The sequence below is a fragment of the Pteropus medius genome, unplaced genomic scaffold (genome assembly GCF_902729225.1).
Source record: "Pteropus medius unplaced genomic scaffold, Ma_sr-lr_union100, whole genome shotgun sequence".
In the NCBI taxonomy this organism is placed as follows: Eukaryota; Metazoa; Chordata; class Mammalia; order Chiroptera; family Pteropodidae; genus Pteropus; species Pteropus medius.
This window is the reverse complement of record NW_024340696.1, coordinates 19,435,384-19,449,231: the sequence shown is the minus strand read 5'-3', so window position 1 is coordinate 19,449,231 and position 13,848 is coordinate 19,435,384. Positions and strand designations below refer to the sequence as shown.

The 13,848-nt window shown below is 41.3% G+C and overlaps 1 protein-coding gene across 9 annotated transcripts in view; it reads left to right on the top strand.

Moving 5' to 3' along the window:
• Positions 1-13,848, top strand: part of AMBRA1 (autophagy and beclin 1 regulator 1) — a 148,118-nt gene that overhangs the window by 22,738 nt on the left and 111,532 nt on the right. For 4 of the 9 annotated variants that reach the window (XM_039868376.1, XM_039868394.1, XM_039868357.1 and 1 more), the window contains 6 exons: positions 1,532-1,785; positions 2,430-2,488; positions 2,984-3,167; positions 4,016-4,188; positions 5,138-5,204; positions 5,761-7,214. In XM_039868376.1, coding sequence (XP_039724310.1) covers positions 1,651-1,785; positions 2,430-2,488; positions 2,984-3,167; positions 4,016-4,188; positions 5,138-5,204; positions 5,761-7,214 — 2,072 coding nt within the window. In that variant the 5' untranslated portion in view covers positions 1,532-1,650. The remainder of the gene's footprint in view (positions 1-1,531; positions 1,786-2,429; positions 2,489-2,983; positions 3,168-4,015; positions 4,189-5,137; positions 5,205-5,760; positions 7,215-13,848) is intronic. The other 5 variants (XM_039868425.1, XM_039868409.1, XM_039868402.1 and 2 more) reach the window with 2 other exon arrangements.

Sequence of the window (13,848 nt, the reverse complement as noted above, 5' to 3'; positions counted from 1 at the left end):
ATATACTCAACCAAATGATCATGTTTTGCCAAGTGATTACATAAGTTACCAAGTCCTGCTAAGTGGGACAGTCTGAGAATATATGCCACCTGATGTACTGCATCATGAGGTACATAGATAACATCACCTATGAAGCATTCTGCCAGAAAACAGTTAACCTGAATCTAATCAGTATTTTAGACCTAACCTTCTGTTTACAGGAAATACAAGGAATAGAGAGGCAAGCTAAATGGCACTGTGAAGAAACAATTAGACAAAACTAGAATGCAAGACATTCTGCAAGTCAGCTGTCCCAGTGTTTTTGAAAAGCTTGTGTTGTAAATAAATCAATAAAGAAGCAAAACCAACCAAAGCAAAACTTGGAGGCCATTCTAGAATAAAAGAGACTAAAGAGATATAACCCAAAGTCATTGCTTGAGTCTTGAGTGAATTTTGGCATGCTTTTTTAAAAAGCCAGCTATTAAAGACACTTTTTGGACAGTTGGAAATTCAAATGAGGACTGAGTACTGGAGGATAATAGGTGTGATAATGATATTGTGGTTATGAAGCCCTTAATCCTAGGAGGTGCATAGTGGGGTAGATAGGGTTAGACTGTTTGGATGCCTGCTGAAATTGCTCAGAAAAAAAAAATTAAACCCCATATATAGACATATCTCTATTTGTGGACATAGATAAAGCAAATTTGATAAAATATTAACAATTCTTGAGTTCAAATGGTGACTAGTGTGTGTTTATTCTACTATTTTTAAAAGTTGTCTGTATATTTGAAATATTTTATAATAGCATTAAAGAAACAGTACTGCAATGAATAATATTTACATACATATTCTTTTGAAATGCCATTTTATTGGGCTGTGTATTCTATTGTATAGAGGAGCCACAGTTCTTCAATTGTACATGTGTATATTTTGCTACTTGTTGACATTTTAGTAGTTTTATTTTGTGACAGTTTTATATCCTTAAGGCTTGTGGTAGATGAGATAAAGGAACTAAAAATATTTTTTTCTTTCCTCTTCTATCCTCTACTCTGGAACTTTAGTGGAGGCGAGAGAAAGAGTGAGAAAGGTGCCCCAACGTAGTCCTTAGGCACTTGCTTTTAGATAGGAGATAGAATAAGAACCTACCTCAAGTAATAGCCTTTTAAAATCAGTAACCTGTCCTTTAGTCTGAAGGCTGCTCGAGTGATAAGGAGAGGTGTCAGTGACTAGGGAAGCAGTGTGGCGTGGAATGGGAGGGCTGGTGTTTGCTTTGTTTTTGACAGGTTTTTAGACTTTTTTATTAGTAGCAAAAGTTCTTCCTGCCTGATAAAATAATAACAATAACTTTTCTATATGAAGCTGAGCTATAGAGGATATGAGAGGAATTTAAGGATGAAATATTTTTGGAAGAAAAGTTCTAGAAGGGTCTTTTCTGAGAAAGTGTCATTAAATATGAAAAGAATACTTTCATCTTCGCTAGACTCGTATTTGCAGTGGGAAGCTTCTCTGATTGTAGAATACACGTTCTTTAACACTGATGTCTATACCTTAGATTTCCATGAAGACACCTTACAAGGACCTGAATGGCTTCATTTTAGCTGCTTCAGCGTGTGGAGCTCTTGCTTGCTCCTTCTCTTCCTGTGCCTGGTGTGACAGTGGCTACTGAGCGCCATGAAGGTTGTTCCAGAGAAGAACGCTGTCCGGATACTCTGGGGTCGAGAACGGGGCACTCGGGCCTTTGGAGCCCAGCGGCTTCTGCAGGAGTTGGTGGAAGATAAAACCCGGTGGATGAAATGGGAGGGCAAGGTAAGAAAAATGGTTATTTTTGACATAGGTTTGTAGGGGTGACAATAGAATAGGGTGTTAGATTGGGTTAATGACATAAAGTTGGGGTATAACTTATTTTGTGTAGGAGAACTGATACACTCTCTAACTTAGAGAGTTATTTACTTTTTAAAACAAATCTGGAAGAATTTATGGAATACAAATATCTTTCTTTTAGAGTTAGATGTTTTTCATAAAGGTAATTTAGATTTATCTCTCAATTTGTAGCTTGATCATTATGTCCAGGTTTTTTTTAAAAATTATGGTAACATTGGTTTATGATATCCAGTAAGTTTCAAGTGTACAATTCAACAGTAAGGCACATATATATTGCATTGTGTGTTCACTGCCCATAGTTAGAATTCTTTCTGTCACCACATATTTGACCCTTTTTACCCTATCTTCCCCCACCCCGCTCTGTTAACCACTGGACAATAGACAGAGAGTGGCGGAGTGGGGTGGGGGCGGTAGATGAGGTAAACTCTCTGTTAACCACTAGTCTATAGTATTCACAGTGTCCAAACTTACACTGTGAATACTAATCTAGAATGGTTTATGTGCTTTTGAGATAGAGTGGGCCATGGTTTATGAATAATGAATTTTAACTTTTTTTGTTTGTTTCCCAGAGAGTAGAACTGCCGGATAGTCCACGCTCTACTTTCTTGCTGGCCTTCAGCCCAGACAGGTACCGGTACTTATCTGTAACTTAACTAAGACTTGTGATATCATTGCTTTCTGTATATTTGGCCTACCTTGATCTTCCAAGTCAATGAACAGAGCTTTCCCAATGTATCAGAAAGGGAGAGAAAGTAGATGAGCAGTGCTAACTGTAAATACAATGGGAGTAAGTGAAGGGAACTATGACTGTCGAGGATCAAAACTTGGGAAGTTTCTCGATAACGATTCTTTGCCTGTGCAATGCAGGCCACCAGTGGTGTGATAGTTTTCCGAGCTAGAAAAAATGTTCTCCGAAGAGGATGATTGTCATTTGGGGACAGTGTGGGGAAGCCAAAAGCTTTTAAAGATTAGACTATATCTGTTGTTTATAATGACCAAGGTGTAGTTTTTTTTTTTTCATGCTGGTATTGGGACAGTACCAGTTTACTCTGTTGTTCAAAGCTGATAAAGTTTGTTGCCCTCCCAGGACTTCACATTCACCTCCTGCCCTTTGATTCCCTAGGACTCTTTTAGCCTCTACCCACGTGAACCATAATATCTACATTACGGAGGTGAAGACTGGCAAGTGTGTTCATTCTCTGATTGGACACCGTCGCACTCCATGGTGTGTCACTTTTCATCCCACCATCTCAGGCCTCATTGCTTCTGGATGCCTAGATGGGGAGGTTAGGATTTGGGATTTACACGTAAGTATTTCCTTTTCTTTGTATTCTTAGTGTAGAGATTCATTTACCATTGGGTTCTTAACTCTGGAAGAGAGACTAGCCAGGTTCTTAGGGCTATATATGAGTAAGTGGTGTCATTGTCCCCTTAATTGATAGCAAGCCTAGCTCATAGTCTTCCATTCTATGATGAGCACCCTATTTCAGGGGTCCCTAACCTCTGGGCCAGGGACTGGAACCAGTTTGTGGCCTGTTAGGAACGGGGCCGCACAGCAGGAGGTGAGTGGGTGAGCCAGTGAAGCTTCATCTGTATTTGCAGTCGCTCCCCAGCGCTAGCATCATCACCTCAGCTCCAGCTCAGATCGTCAAGCATTAGATTCTCATAGGAGCCCCAGTCCCTGGTGCCAAAAAGGTTGGGGACTGCTGCCCTATATACCTATTCTTTCATCTGCCCATTGTGACATAGCACAGGAGGCTCTAAGATGTGTTCAGGATGGATTTTTGTTGTCTTAGAGCAGGGATTGTACTGTACTCTGATCATGATTGTCAGAGCAGTATGCTCCTTGTCCTGGTGACTGGCTAGTGGGTTGTTTTGCACCATATCATGTACCAAGTTTTCCCAGGCTTCAGAAACAGGAACTGTGCTGATGCTTATTGCTTGTAGATTGTAGATGAGTTGGAGAACTGTAATATTTTTTCTGATAAATTGGTGACACTGTCAGATCACTAATTTTCTACATTGTTTTGCAGAGGACATATTTAAAGTAGGCCCTACAGTAGTCATTTTACCTTAAAGGATCTTTCTTGAAGTCAATATCCCAGTTTGCTGGTAGCTTGTGACCTGATAATTTTTGGGATTGGTTTATTCATAGGGTGGCAGTGAAAGCTGGTTCACAGATAGCAACAATGCTATTGCCTCTTTGGCTTTCCACCCTACGGCTCAGCTCCTGCTGATTGCTACTGCCAATGAGATCCACTTCTGGGATTGGAGTCGACGGGAGCCCTTTGCTGTGGTGAAGACAGCTAGCGAGATGGAACGGGTCCGGTGAGTGCTGTGCCCACCAGCGATGTCTGGCATAGGACTGGTGTGGCAGAGATCATTTACACTTGCTATTATCTCAGGAGACAGATTGTTATTCCTGATCAGGGCAGGTTTTTATTCCTATGGCTCCTCCTTTTTAAGCAACTGGCCAGTCATCTGGGAAGCAATTCATTTTGTTCATTTTATCTGTTCATTGTTGGCCTCATCTTCTGGTCTGTAGACTGGAGTTGTTAGAATCTTTTTTAGGTTCAAAACTATCTGGGTTTGAGGTAGAGCCCCTTCTTTGAAAAACCTGAAAAGTCTTTAGGTGGTGGGTAGCTTGATGAGCAATTGCTCCTCCTTGGTTATCTGTGTTTACCAAACTGGAAGATGGAGATTTAAGTATGCATCAAATCCGCCAGTTGATATTTACTTAGCCTTCCAGATCAAAACACACATTGCCTGAATTCAAGTTATTGCATTGTTTTCCTTTGGTTCTCTTGGTTTTGCAGTTGGATGTAAGCTAATTTTCTAGTCTCAGCTATCAGCTATGTTGCTTGATGCTGAGACTGTTCATTGTCACCAGAACTTGTGCCTCTTGCCAGTGTAGTTGCTACGTGAGGGAAGAGCTGAACTTGTGGCAGAGGATGGGAGCATTCTATGCTTTACTGTTATGATGAGCTCTTAGATATGAGCAAATGTGTGTTTAATGTTCCTGGGATGGAAGCTAGATATTTTTTGAAATTATTTTTGTGATACAAATTCCCTTATTCTGGCAAGTCTGAGGAGGTAACAAAAAGTGTTGAGCTTTACTATTTTAATCTGTTTGAAAGTTTTGGAAGTCTCTAGAATGAAGTGGATATCTGGATAATCCCACAATTACCAGTAAAGATTGCTATAAATTTGAATACAGGTGTCCTCTTCTCAGTTAACATACTCTCTCTATGTGTATATGTGTCTCTTCTCTTTTCAGTCTGGTGAGATTTGATCCTCTTGGACACTACTTACTCACAGCAATCGTTAACCCCTCTAATCAGCAGGTATGTTAGTCAGCAGTTCCAACTCCATCTAAACTGTGGGTTATTTTCTAAACCAGTGTTCTAATTTTGATTATATTGGACTTTAATTTTCAGTGCACAAGTGTTTCTTCCCAGTCCAGATTCAAAATTAGCTTCAGACTGTGTATTCAAAGTTACAGCCATAATCTTGACAAGGGAGTCAGTTTTGAAACCCCAGAGTGATTGCCTCATTAGAAGTAAACAGGCACTGCTGGATAGCTTGTCATTCATGTGCCTCTGGCTGGTTAACATTTTGCTTTCCCTCACTGCCTCCATGTCATGGAGATGCCTTTTATAAGAGAATTGGTTTGCCAGATGTACTTATTCAGAAATGTTGCTAATTGGAAATGAATAATTTAATGCCATATGATGATTCTGAATCTGAAGCCACAGTTCTCAGTGCTTCAGGGCTAGACTTGTTGCTTATCTGTGAAAATTGTTTTCCTTGGATGATATCAGTAGTTTTTCTTTGATTTACCTGGAGGTTCTACTTAACTTCCTTGCTCTACCTCCCGCCCCACCTTGGTCCACGTTGCAGGGTGATGACGAACCAGAGATTCCCATAGACGGAACAGAATTATCCCACTACCGTCAGCGTGCCCTCCTGCAATCACAGCCAGTTCGCCGGACACCTCTCCTCCACAATTTCCTGCACATGCTGTCCTCCCGCTCCTCTGGCATCCAGGTGGGAGAGCAAAGCACAGTGCAAGATTCTGCTACCCCCTCACCCCCACCGCCTCCCCCTCAGCCCTCCATGGAACGCCCCAGGACTTCCGCTTACATCAGGCTCCGACAGCGGGTCAGTTACCCCACAGCTGAGTGCTGCCAGCACCTTGGGATCCTGTGCCTTTGCAGCCGCTGCTCTGGCACTCGAGTTCCTTCCCTCTTGCCACACCAGGACAGTGTTCCCCCTGCTTCTGCCAGGGCTACTACCCCTTCCTTTTCTTTTGTACAGACCGAGCCCTTCCATCCCCCGGAGCAGGCCTCGTCAGCGCAGCAGGACCAGGGCCTCCTGAACCGGCCGTCTGCCTTCAGTACAGTCCAGAGCAGCACTGCCGGCAACACCCTCCGCAACCTCAGTCTGGGTCCCACCCGTCGCTCTTTGGGAGGCCCTTTGTCTAGCCACCCTTCTAGGTATCACCGAGAAATAGCTCCTGGGCTGACAGGATCTGAGTGGACCCGGACAGTTCTCAGTCTGAACTCCCGCTCTGAGGCAGAATCCATGCCCCCGCCCAGGACCAGTGCCTCGTCCGTGAGTTTGCTGTCCGTGCTGAGACAGCAGGAAGGTGGCTCTCAAGCATCTGTGTACACTTCAGCTACAGAAGGGAGAGGTTTTCCCGCTTCAGGGTTGGCAACTGAGTCAGATGGAGGGAATGGCTCCAGCCAAAACAACTCAGGCAGCATTCGCCATGAGCTTCAGTGTGACCTGAGACGCTTCTTTTTGGAGTATGACCGGCTTCAGGAGCTGGACCAGAGCCTGAATGGGGAAGCCCCCCAGACCCAACAGGCCCAGGAAATGCTCAACAATAACATTGAACCTGAGAGGCCAGGCCCCTCCCATCAGCCCACCCCACACAGCAGTGAGAACAACTCCAACCTGTCCCGCGGCCACCTGAATCGCTGCCGTGCTTGCCACAATCTCCTGACCTTTAACAACGATACCCTGCGCTGGGAAAGAACCACACCTAACTACTCCTCTGGTGAGGCCAGTTCATCCTGGCAGGTCCCCAGTACCTTTGAGGGCATGCCATCGAGTGGCAGCCAGTTGCCACCTCTCGAGCGGACTGAGGGCCAAACACCCAGCTCCAGCAGGCTGGAGTTGAGCAGCTCTACTAGTCCGCAGGAGGAGAGAACTGTGGGAGTGGCCTTCAACCAGGAGACAGGCCACTGGGAAAGAATTTACACCCAATCCAGCAGATCTGGAACTGTATCACAGGAGGCCTTACATCAGGATATGCCTGAGGAAAGTGCTGAGGAAGATTCACTCAGGAGGTAAGCAGGTGCTTTCCTGTCTCCTCCGGCATCCCTCACTTTCCTCCTTAGGTCTTTTCCTTCAGTCCTATAGATGTCGTGGCTGGATCTGGAGTGTTTGGGACCCACGCATTTGGTTTGGACCTACCTAGCTTCCATCGCATCTTCATGGAAAACCTTGTTCTGGTGGCAGAGAGACGATAGGGCCTAGCAGAATGAGTCAGTCGGATCTGTTAGCTTCTTTTCTGGTTAAACTCAGGTGACCTTTAGCCTTAAAGGAGAGAGTATAAATGAGATTAGAGAGGCATAAGGAGGTAGAACCATTGACTTCCTCTGCCCTGCCTTTTGACCTTCTGAAAGGGTTGTATGTTCAGGACTAGTTACTGTGATATAGGAAAATGTCCCAGTGTACCTATAAATTAGTAGTGAAAGAGAGCCCTGCTTGGGACAGGTTAGTGTATTGGTTCTTGTGTCACTTTGTGTTCACCTCTTAAATCTTATCTTTTGGAACGTTGCAGCCTGACAAGGAGAAAAGAAAATAGTACATATGTATATCAAGGAAAGTTCATATTTTTTTAGATATATATATATTTTTGACAGCAGGTTAGTTGCTTAGTTAAGATTTTTTGAGTAGATATTCCAGATGGACATTTACCTTGGGGTAGAGAAGAAGAATAATTCATAGAAGGAACGCCTCTCCATACTCAGATCGGCATCCCAGTCAACTCTTTCATGGAAGAAACAGAGTGGGTGTCGTCAGTCGCCCAGCACATGTTCCACGTATGGCTGTGTGCTGCACATCTATCTTTATTTATTAGGGACTTCTTTCTGTAATTCTGTAAAGGTTGAATCTAGCGTAATCACCAACTCCCAGAATATGCCTCTTGGATCCAAACAGCATATTGCTCTGCATTGCATCCTCTATTGGAGCAACTGAAATTTGACATAAGCTTCTAGCAAGGGAGAGAATATGGATTGTGCACATAATGTACTTGTTATTTTAAGAGGATGCTTCAGAGAGTTACCCAGTTAATAAATATTTGTTAAATGGTTACAATTGTTCCAGAACTGTGCTAGGCACTGTGGGGAACACAGAAGTCTCAGTACTTGGCCTTTGCCCACTGGGAGTAAACAGTGTTACTGTAGAGGCAAGACTTATTTACATGAAATTATGTTAAAAAATGTAGATGATTGAATGCTTTATTGTATGGTACTGAGATTAAATGTAGTATAATTTCAGGAAAAGGGAAGTATCATCAAAAAAGGCTTTACAAAATCAAGTCTTGAAAAATGGGTAGTTTAGAGAGGAAGAGAACTTTTTACTTTAGGAGAAGAGCACATACTAAGGGAGGAAAGGGCATGATGTATGCAAGATAGTAGGTGATTACCTAGGACAGTTGCTAAGGGGAACAAAGGGAAACTTGGTTGGACGTGAAAGATAAAGTAATAGAGGTTGTTGCTATGCATGTGATTGAGACCAGTTCTGGATAACATCTAAATTCCTGACTTTGGAATATTTTGTCTTAACATCTGGAGCCTCAGACTCTGTGCTTCCTCTTCGTCAAAAGAGATGAGAAGGTAGCAAGCACAGTGCCTGACTTACATAATAGGCCTTCAAAAAGCTTCTTAAAGGTAGCTATGAAGGGACTGCCTTCAATTACTACTCTAAAATCCTGCCAGTGCCTGTTTCCTTAGCACCAGTGGCTTGTCATCGGCCTTTGTCCTGTTCTAGCAGGACCTCTTCATTGTTGTTCTGAGAGATACCTGAGTGGTTTAAAGCAAATGTTTGATAATAGAGATACCAATTTCTGAGGGCTTACTATGTGTTAGATACTGTGTTCTTGCTTTGCATTAATTATTTCTAATTCCCACAACTCTGCAAGGCAGGTATTAAGTTTCCCACCTTACAGTTAAAGAAAGTGAAGCTGAGGAAAGTTAGGTGTTTTGTTAAAGGTCACCAAGTGGGGATTTGAACTCTGGTCTGCATGATTAAAGATTTTTCCTAGCTGCCCTCCATGGTATACTGTGTAACCTCATTTTTAGAGAATCATTTTTATTTATTTTTCTTCTAACTTTTTATTATGGATATCTTTAAACATATAAGAATGAAGAGAAAAGTATGTGTTAACTGTCATATACTTACTACTTGATTCAAAATTTATCAATACTTGGCCAGCCTTTTTTCATTTATATTCTCTATCTAATCCCCCCACCTAGATATCATATACTTTTGTCTGAAAATACTCCAATATGTTTCTCTAAAGAAATGCTGTCCAGTAAAACTTTCTACAGCGATGACATATTCTATATCCGTGCTGTCCGGTATGGGATATTTTGCCTTACATTTGGAGTCTGGGACTCTGTATGATAGCCACTAGCCACACATGTGGCTATCTGAGCATTTGAAATGCAGCTAGTGCGACAGGAACTACATTCACATTTTTAAATTTTAATTTAAATGTAAATAGCCACATGTAACTAAAATATTAATAATCACTTCTTAAAAAAGAAAGCCATTTAAAATCCAGAAACTATTAAGAATCTACCAAAAATTTATGTAGATAAAAAATACTGTGTCTGTGGTTTAAATAAAGTTCTAGTATTTAAAAATGTATGGTGAGAAAAAAGTCCCTTGTCATCTTGCTGTAAACAGTTTTCATAAATGCTTTTTTTATCTTAAAATGTACAAATAGTGCATGGTTATTGTAAAATTGTATATTAATACAGTAGTTATATTATTTATGGAGTCACTTTTAGACAAACCATGAAGGCTGACATTTTACTCAAAAATGAGGTATATCGTAAAATATTCTAAGTGCACACCTTTTTAAAGAAGGCCGCCACTTCCTCATAATTGAGTGGCTGCATTCTAGTGTAAATCCCTAGTACTGACAGGTGTTAATCTGCATTTTCTACCACCTTCTAAAGGGGCCAGCATTCCCTAGCTGACAAGCCAGCCCTTACTTGGATTTCCCCAGCAGGTGTCAGTGTTGGGCTGCTGCTGCCACCAGGCTAGATTGAGTAGAGAAGAAAAGAAAGTGTTCCTGCTATATGCAGGTCTGCTTGAAGGGAGACGGTTTATTCTCTGTAAGTGGGAGAGAGACTAAAGAGACATGTTTTGACCCTCGGTGCCGCTGATATAATTGATAGAGTTTGCACATAGTGAGAGTATTAAGCACTAGTGTGTATATCAGTGTAGACCTATGTTGCTGATAATAACAGGTACACAGTTTGTTTCTTTTTCTGTGCGGGCACTGGAGGGTGAGCTCTGTGTAGTCTGACTCCAACTTACAATTTATAACTTGGGTGGCAGGCCCTTTGCTTCACCACAAGAAACTTCTTTTTGGGTTCAATAGCCTAGGATCAAGCAAGAGAAGATCAAGGTGTGTGGCTTGAAGCAGGAGTGGCCTTGAAAGGCTGGTATTAGGAAGAAGAAACTTTTAAATGGCATCTTAAAACTGGAGAAAGCCTAGAGCTTAAAATACAGCCTCTTTTTTTTTTTACAGGTGAGAAAACTTAGATGCAGAGACAAGAAATGACTTTCAAGAGGCTCTTGTAGCAAAGAGGGGACTTGAATCCCTGGGTCCTAAAGGGGCCACTCTTTCCTACACTTGGTTTGAAATTAGTGCCTTCATACAGCAACTTCTCCATCAAAACTTCAGTTGCTCCAGTAATCATTAACTGAGGGGCTCTTCAGTCAGGTCCTTTGTAAGAAATTGGGGGTCTCAAAGATCATTTGTAATTACTGTCTCTGGGTAGAAATGTAACCAACGCAGTATTTAGGGATATAAGAGAAACACTGTTTTAGTTATTTTTCCATAGAGCTGTATGATTAGTCCTTCTAAAGTAATCTCAGTTAGGGAAGTTCACTGTTAAAATCCCAACATGTGGGAGATCAAAATTGGGCTAAATCTTCGCCAACTAAATTGTTTCTCTACTCCTTCTCCAGATAGGTAACAAGGCCTTAGGTCTGAAGTATTTAGTACGATTGAGTATGTTCTTAGAACTGATGTCTTTTGATCCTTACTTTTCCTTATGATAGATGAAGATTGGAGAAGACATGTATGGTTATAGCATGCAATTTGGCCCAGATAATTAAAGGTTAGAGTTGGAAGTCCTCATTAGATTTCTAAAGTATTTCTTTTACACTGTTGTGAGGGGATTGCTTTGGAGTAGAGCACTCTGAAGCCTCTTGAGACTTCATGGGTCAGCTAACTTGTTTGATCCTTCAGCACTAGTCACATGAGAATTCTCTATGGAACTTTCAGCAGAAACATCATTGATAGGGGGAAATAAATGGATATGTTTGCAGGGCTAGTCATAGGTCCACAAGAGGGAGAAGGCAACCCAGAAATTAGGAAAGTTTGTCTTTTCAGCTTTATTATAATACCGAGAAGGGTCCAACTTGAGTAGTTCTTTTGTACCACTGACCTAACTGGGTCTAAAGGGTTTTTCTATCTAAAATCTCTCCCAGTTTCTTTGGATTGAGAGTATATGAAATTTATTATTCAAAATTTAGCACAGCTATCACCTTTCCTTTGGGAAATCTTCCCTAACTGCCCCAAGTGATCACTTCTTCTTTGCTGCTTATATACTAGAAATAGATATTTCCTGCTTTCTAATATTGCACCCATGACAGAAAATTATTTGTTTCCCTTTCTGCCAGTGAACTCTCTGAAGGCAGTGATTATGTCAGTATCCCTACTGTACCTAGACTACTACCTGGCACATACTAGGTGCTCAGTAAACTTTAGTTGAAAAAAATGGAATTGAAATTATATCCCTTGTGACCCAGTATACAGTGTAAACCTTTTGGCTTTTCCAATAAAAAAGAAAAAAAAATACCCTTTAGTCTTATAGAGTTGTTGGCTCAGTACATACTTGTTGAATAAATGAGGTGGCATTGCCTAGAGTTGTACGTGGAAGACACCTTCTATAACTTGAGCTCAAGTTTCCTGGAATTTATTCCTCTGATGTTTCACCGTCGTGCCATGTTTCTGACTTGTGTGTTGGTTGTCCTGAACCTGTGATAAATCTCATGCACTTGGTCAGCTCTCCTTCATATTGGCTCCCACTGACGATGACTCAGGGCCTACATGCTCCTTGAGTGCACTGGCATCATATACAGCTTTCTCTTGAGACCATTTTGTAGGTCTTTGGCTTGACATCTCTGTGATATAATGTCTCTGCCAGTCAGTGCTGTTGTTTTGCTTTTTTCCTTGAAGACTCTTCGCAGTCTGAATGATGGCATACTTGGTCTTAATAAAGTCTTGCTAAAGTCCAAATTAGATGTGAATAAACCAAATTAAATGTGAATGTGAATGTTTCCCATTGGTGCTTTATGTTTCTTGTAGTTTCTGTGGAAGGCTTTCACTGAATTTGGAAGTAGGGTTTTTGGGTTTGAGAAAGTGGGTATCTTCTTTTTTTGTTTTGAGGTCCATGCATTATTAGAGTAATCTTTTTTTAGTTTTGAGATGAGTTTAGATTCTTATATTAAGAGAGTTTTGCTTTACCGCTAATTATGTCCCTAAAAAAACTGGTGGAATTATTGTCTTTGGAATTCAAGTTACAATAAACTCTTCCTAACTTTTGAGTTCCTACTCAGAAGTTTGGCATTGGAGGACCAAGAATAGAGAAGAATCCTCAACCAAGAAATTTTAATTTATGGTATGGGCAAATCATGACTTGTTCCTTCTGGAAAAAGAGAGAACCAGGTATTTGAGAAATCAAAGAGAGACAGAGCTGATGGTGGAACTAAGCAGCTGTTTTAGCAGAGGTAAGGGAAGCTGAGGAAAGATAAACCCAGGCCTTAGAGGAAGGAGCTGAGCAGTATGTACAAGGGCTGCCCCTTGTGTGAGTGTGGCTCTTAAAATCCTGAGAATTGGGCTGGTGAAGAAATAACTGATTGGTCAGTGTGTTCATTCATTCAGTTAACAAATATGTACTAAGCACCTACTACGTACCAGAAACTAAGGACGAGCAATAAATCTTTCATTCTAATGGGAGAAAGACAATAAAAAATAAATAAAATATCTAGAATGTCAGGTGGTGATAAATTCTGTGGAGAAAACTTTTAAAATGTAGGGGGTGCTGGGGTGGAAGTTTGCAGTGTTAAACGGGGTCATCAGAGGATGTCTAATAAAATGACATTGGAGCAGAGACCTCAAGGAAATAAGGGAGTAAACTGTAGGTAATGGGGGCAAGGGTATTCTAGACAGAGAGAAGGGCAAATGCAAAATCCATGAGATGCTTGGCTGGAGCACAGCGAAGGATGAGGTGATAGACGATGAAGTTAGAGAGGTAATGGGGACCAGATTATGCATGACCTTCTAAGCCATTTAAGGGATTTTACTTCTTACTTTGAGTGATTTGGGAAGCCATCAGAAGTGGAGAAGTATGATCTTATATTTTAAAAGGATCACTGTGGCTTCTGATTGAGAATAAACTGAAGAGGCTCTAATAAATGTGGTAAATTAAAGTTAGGCCAACATTACACACTTTTTAGATGAATTTGTATCTTGAGATCGCAGTGAAAACCAGAAGGCGGGAGTCCATGATTATGTCAGAATTAGATAGTCCTTAAATGTTTAGGTGAAGAATTGCTAAATAAATAAAGAAATGAAGTCTCTTAGCTTTCTTATATACAACAAATCCC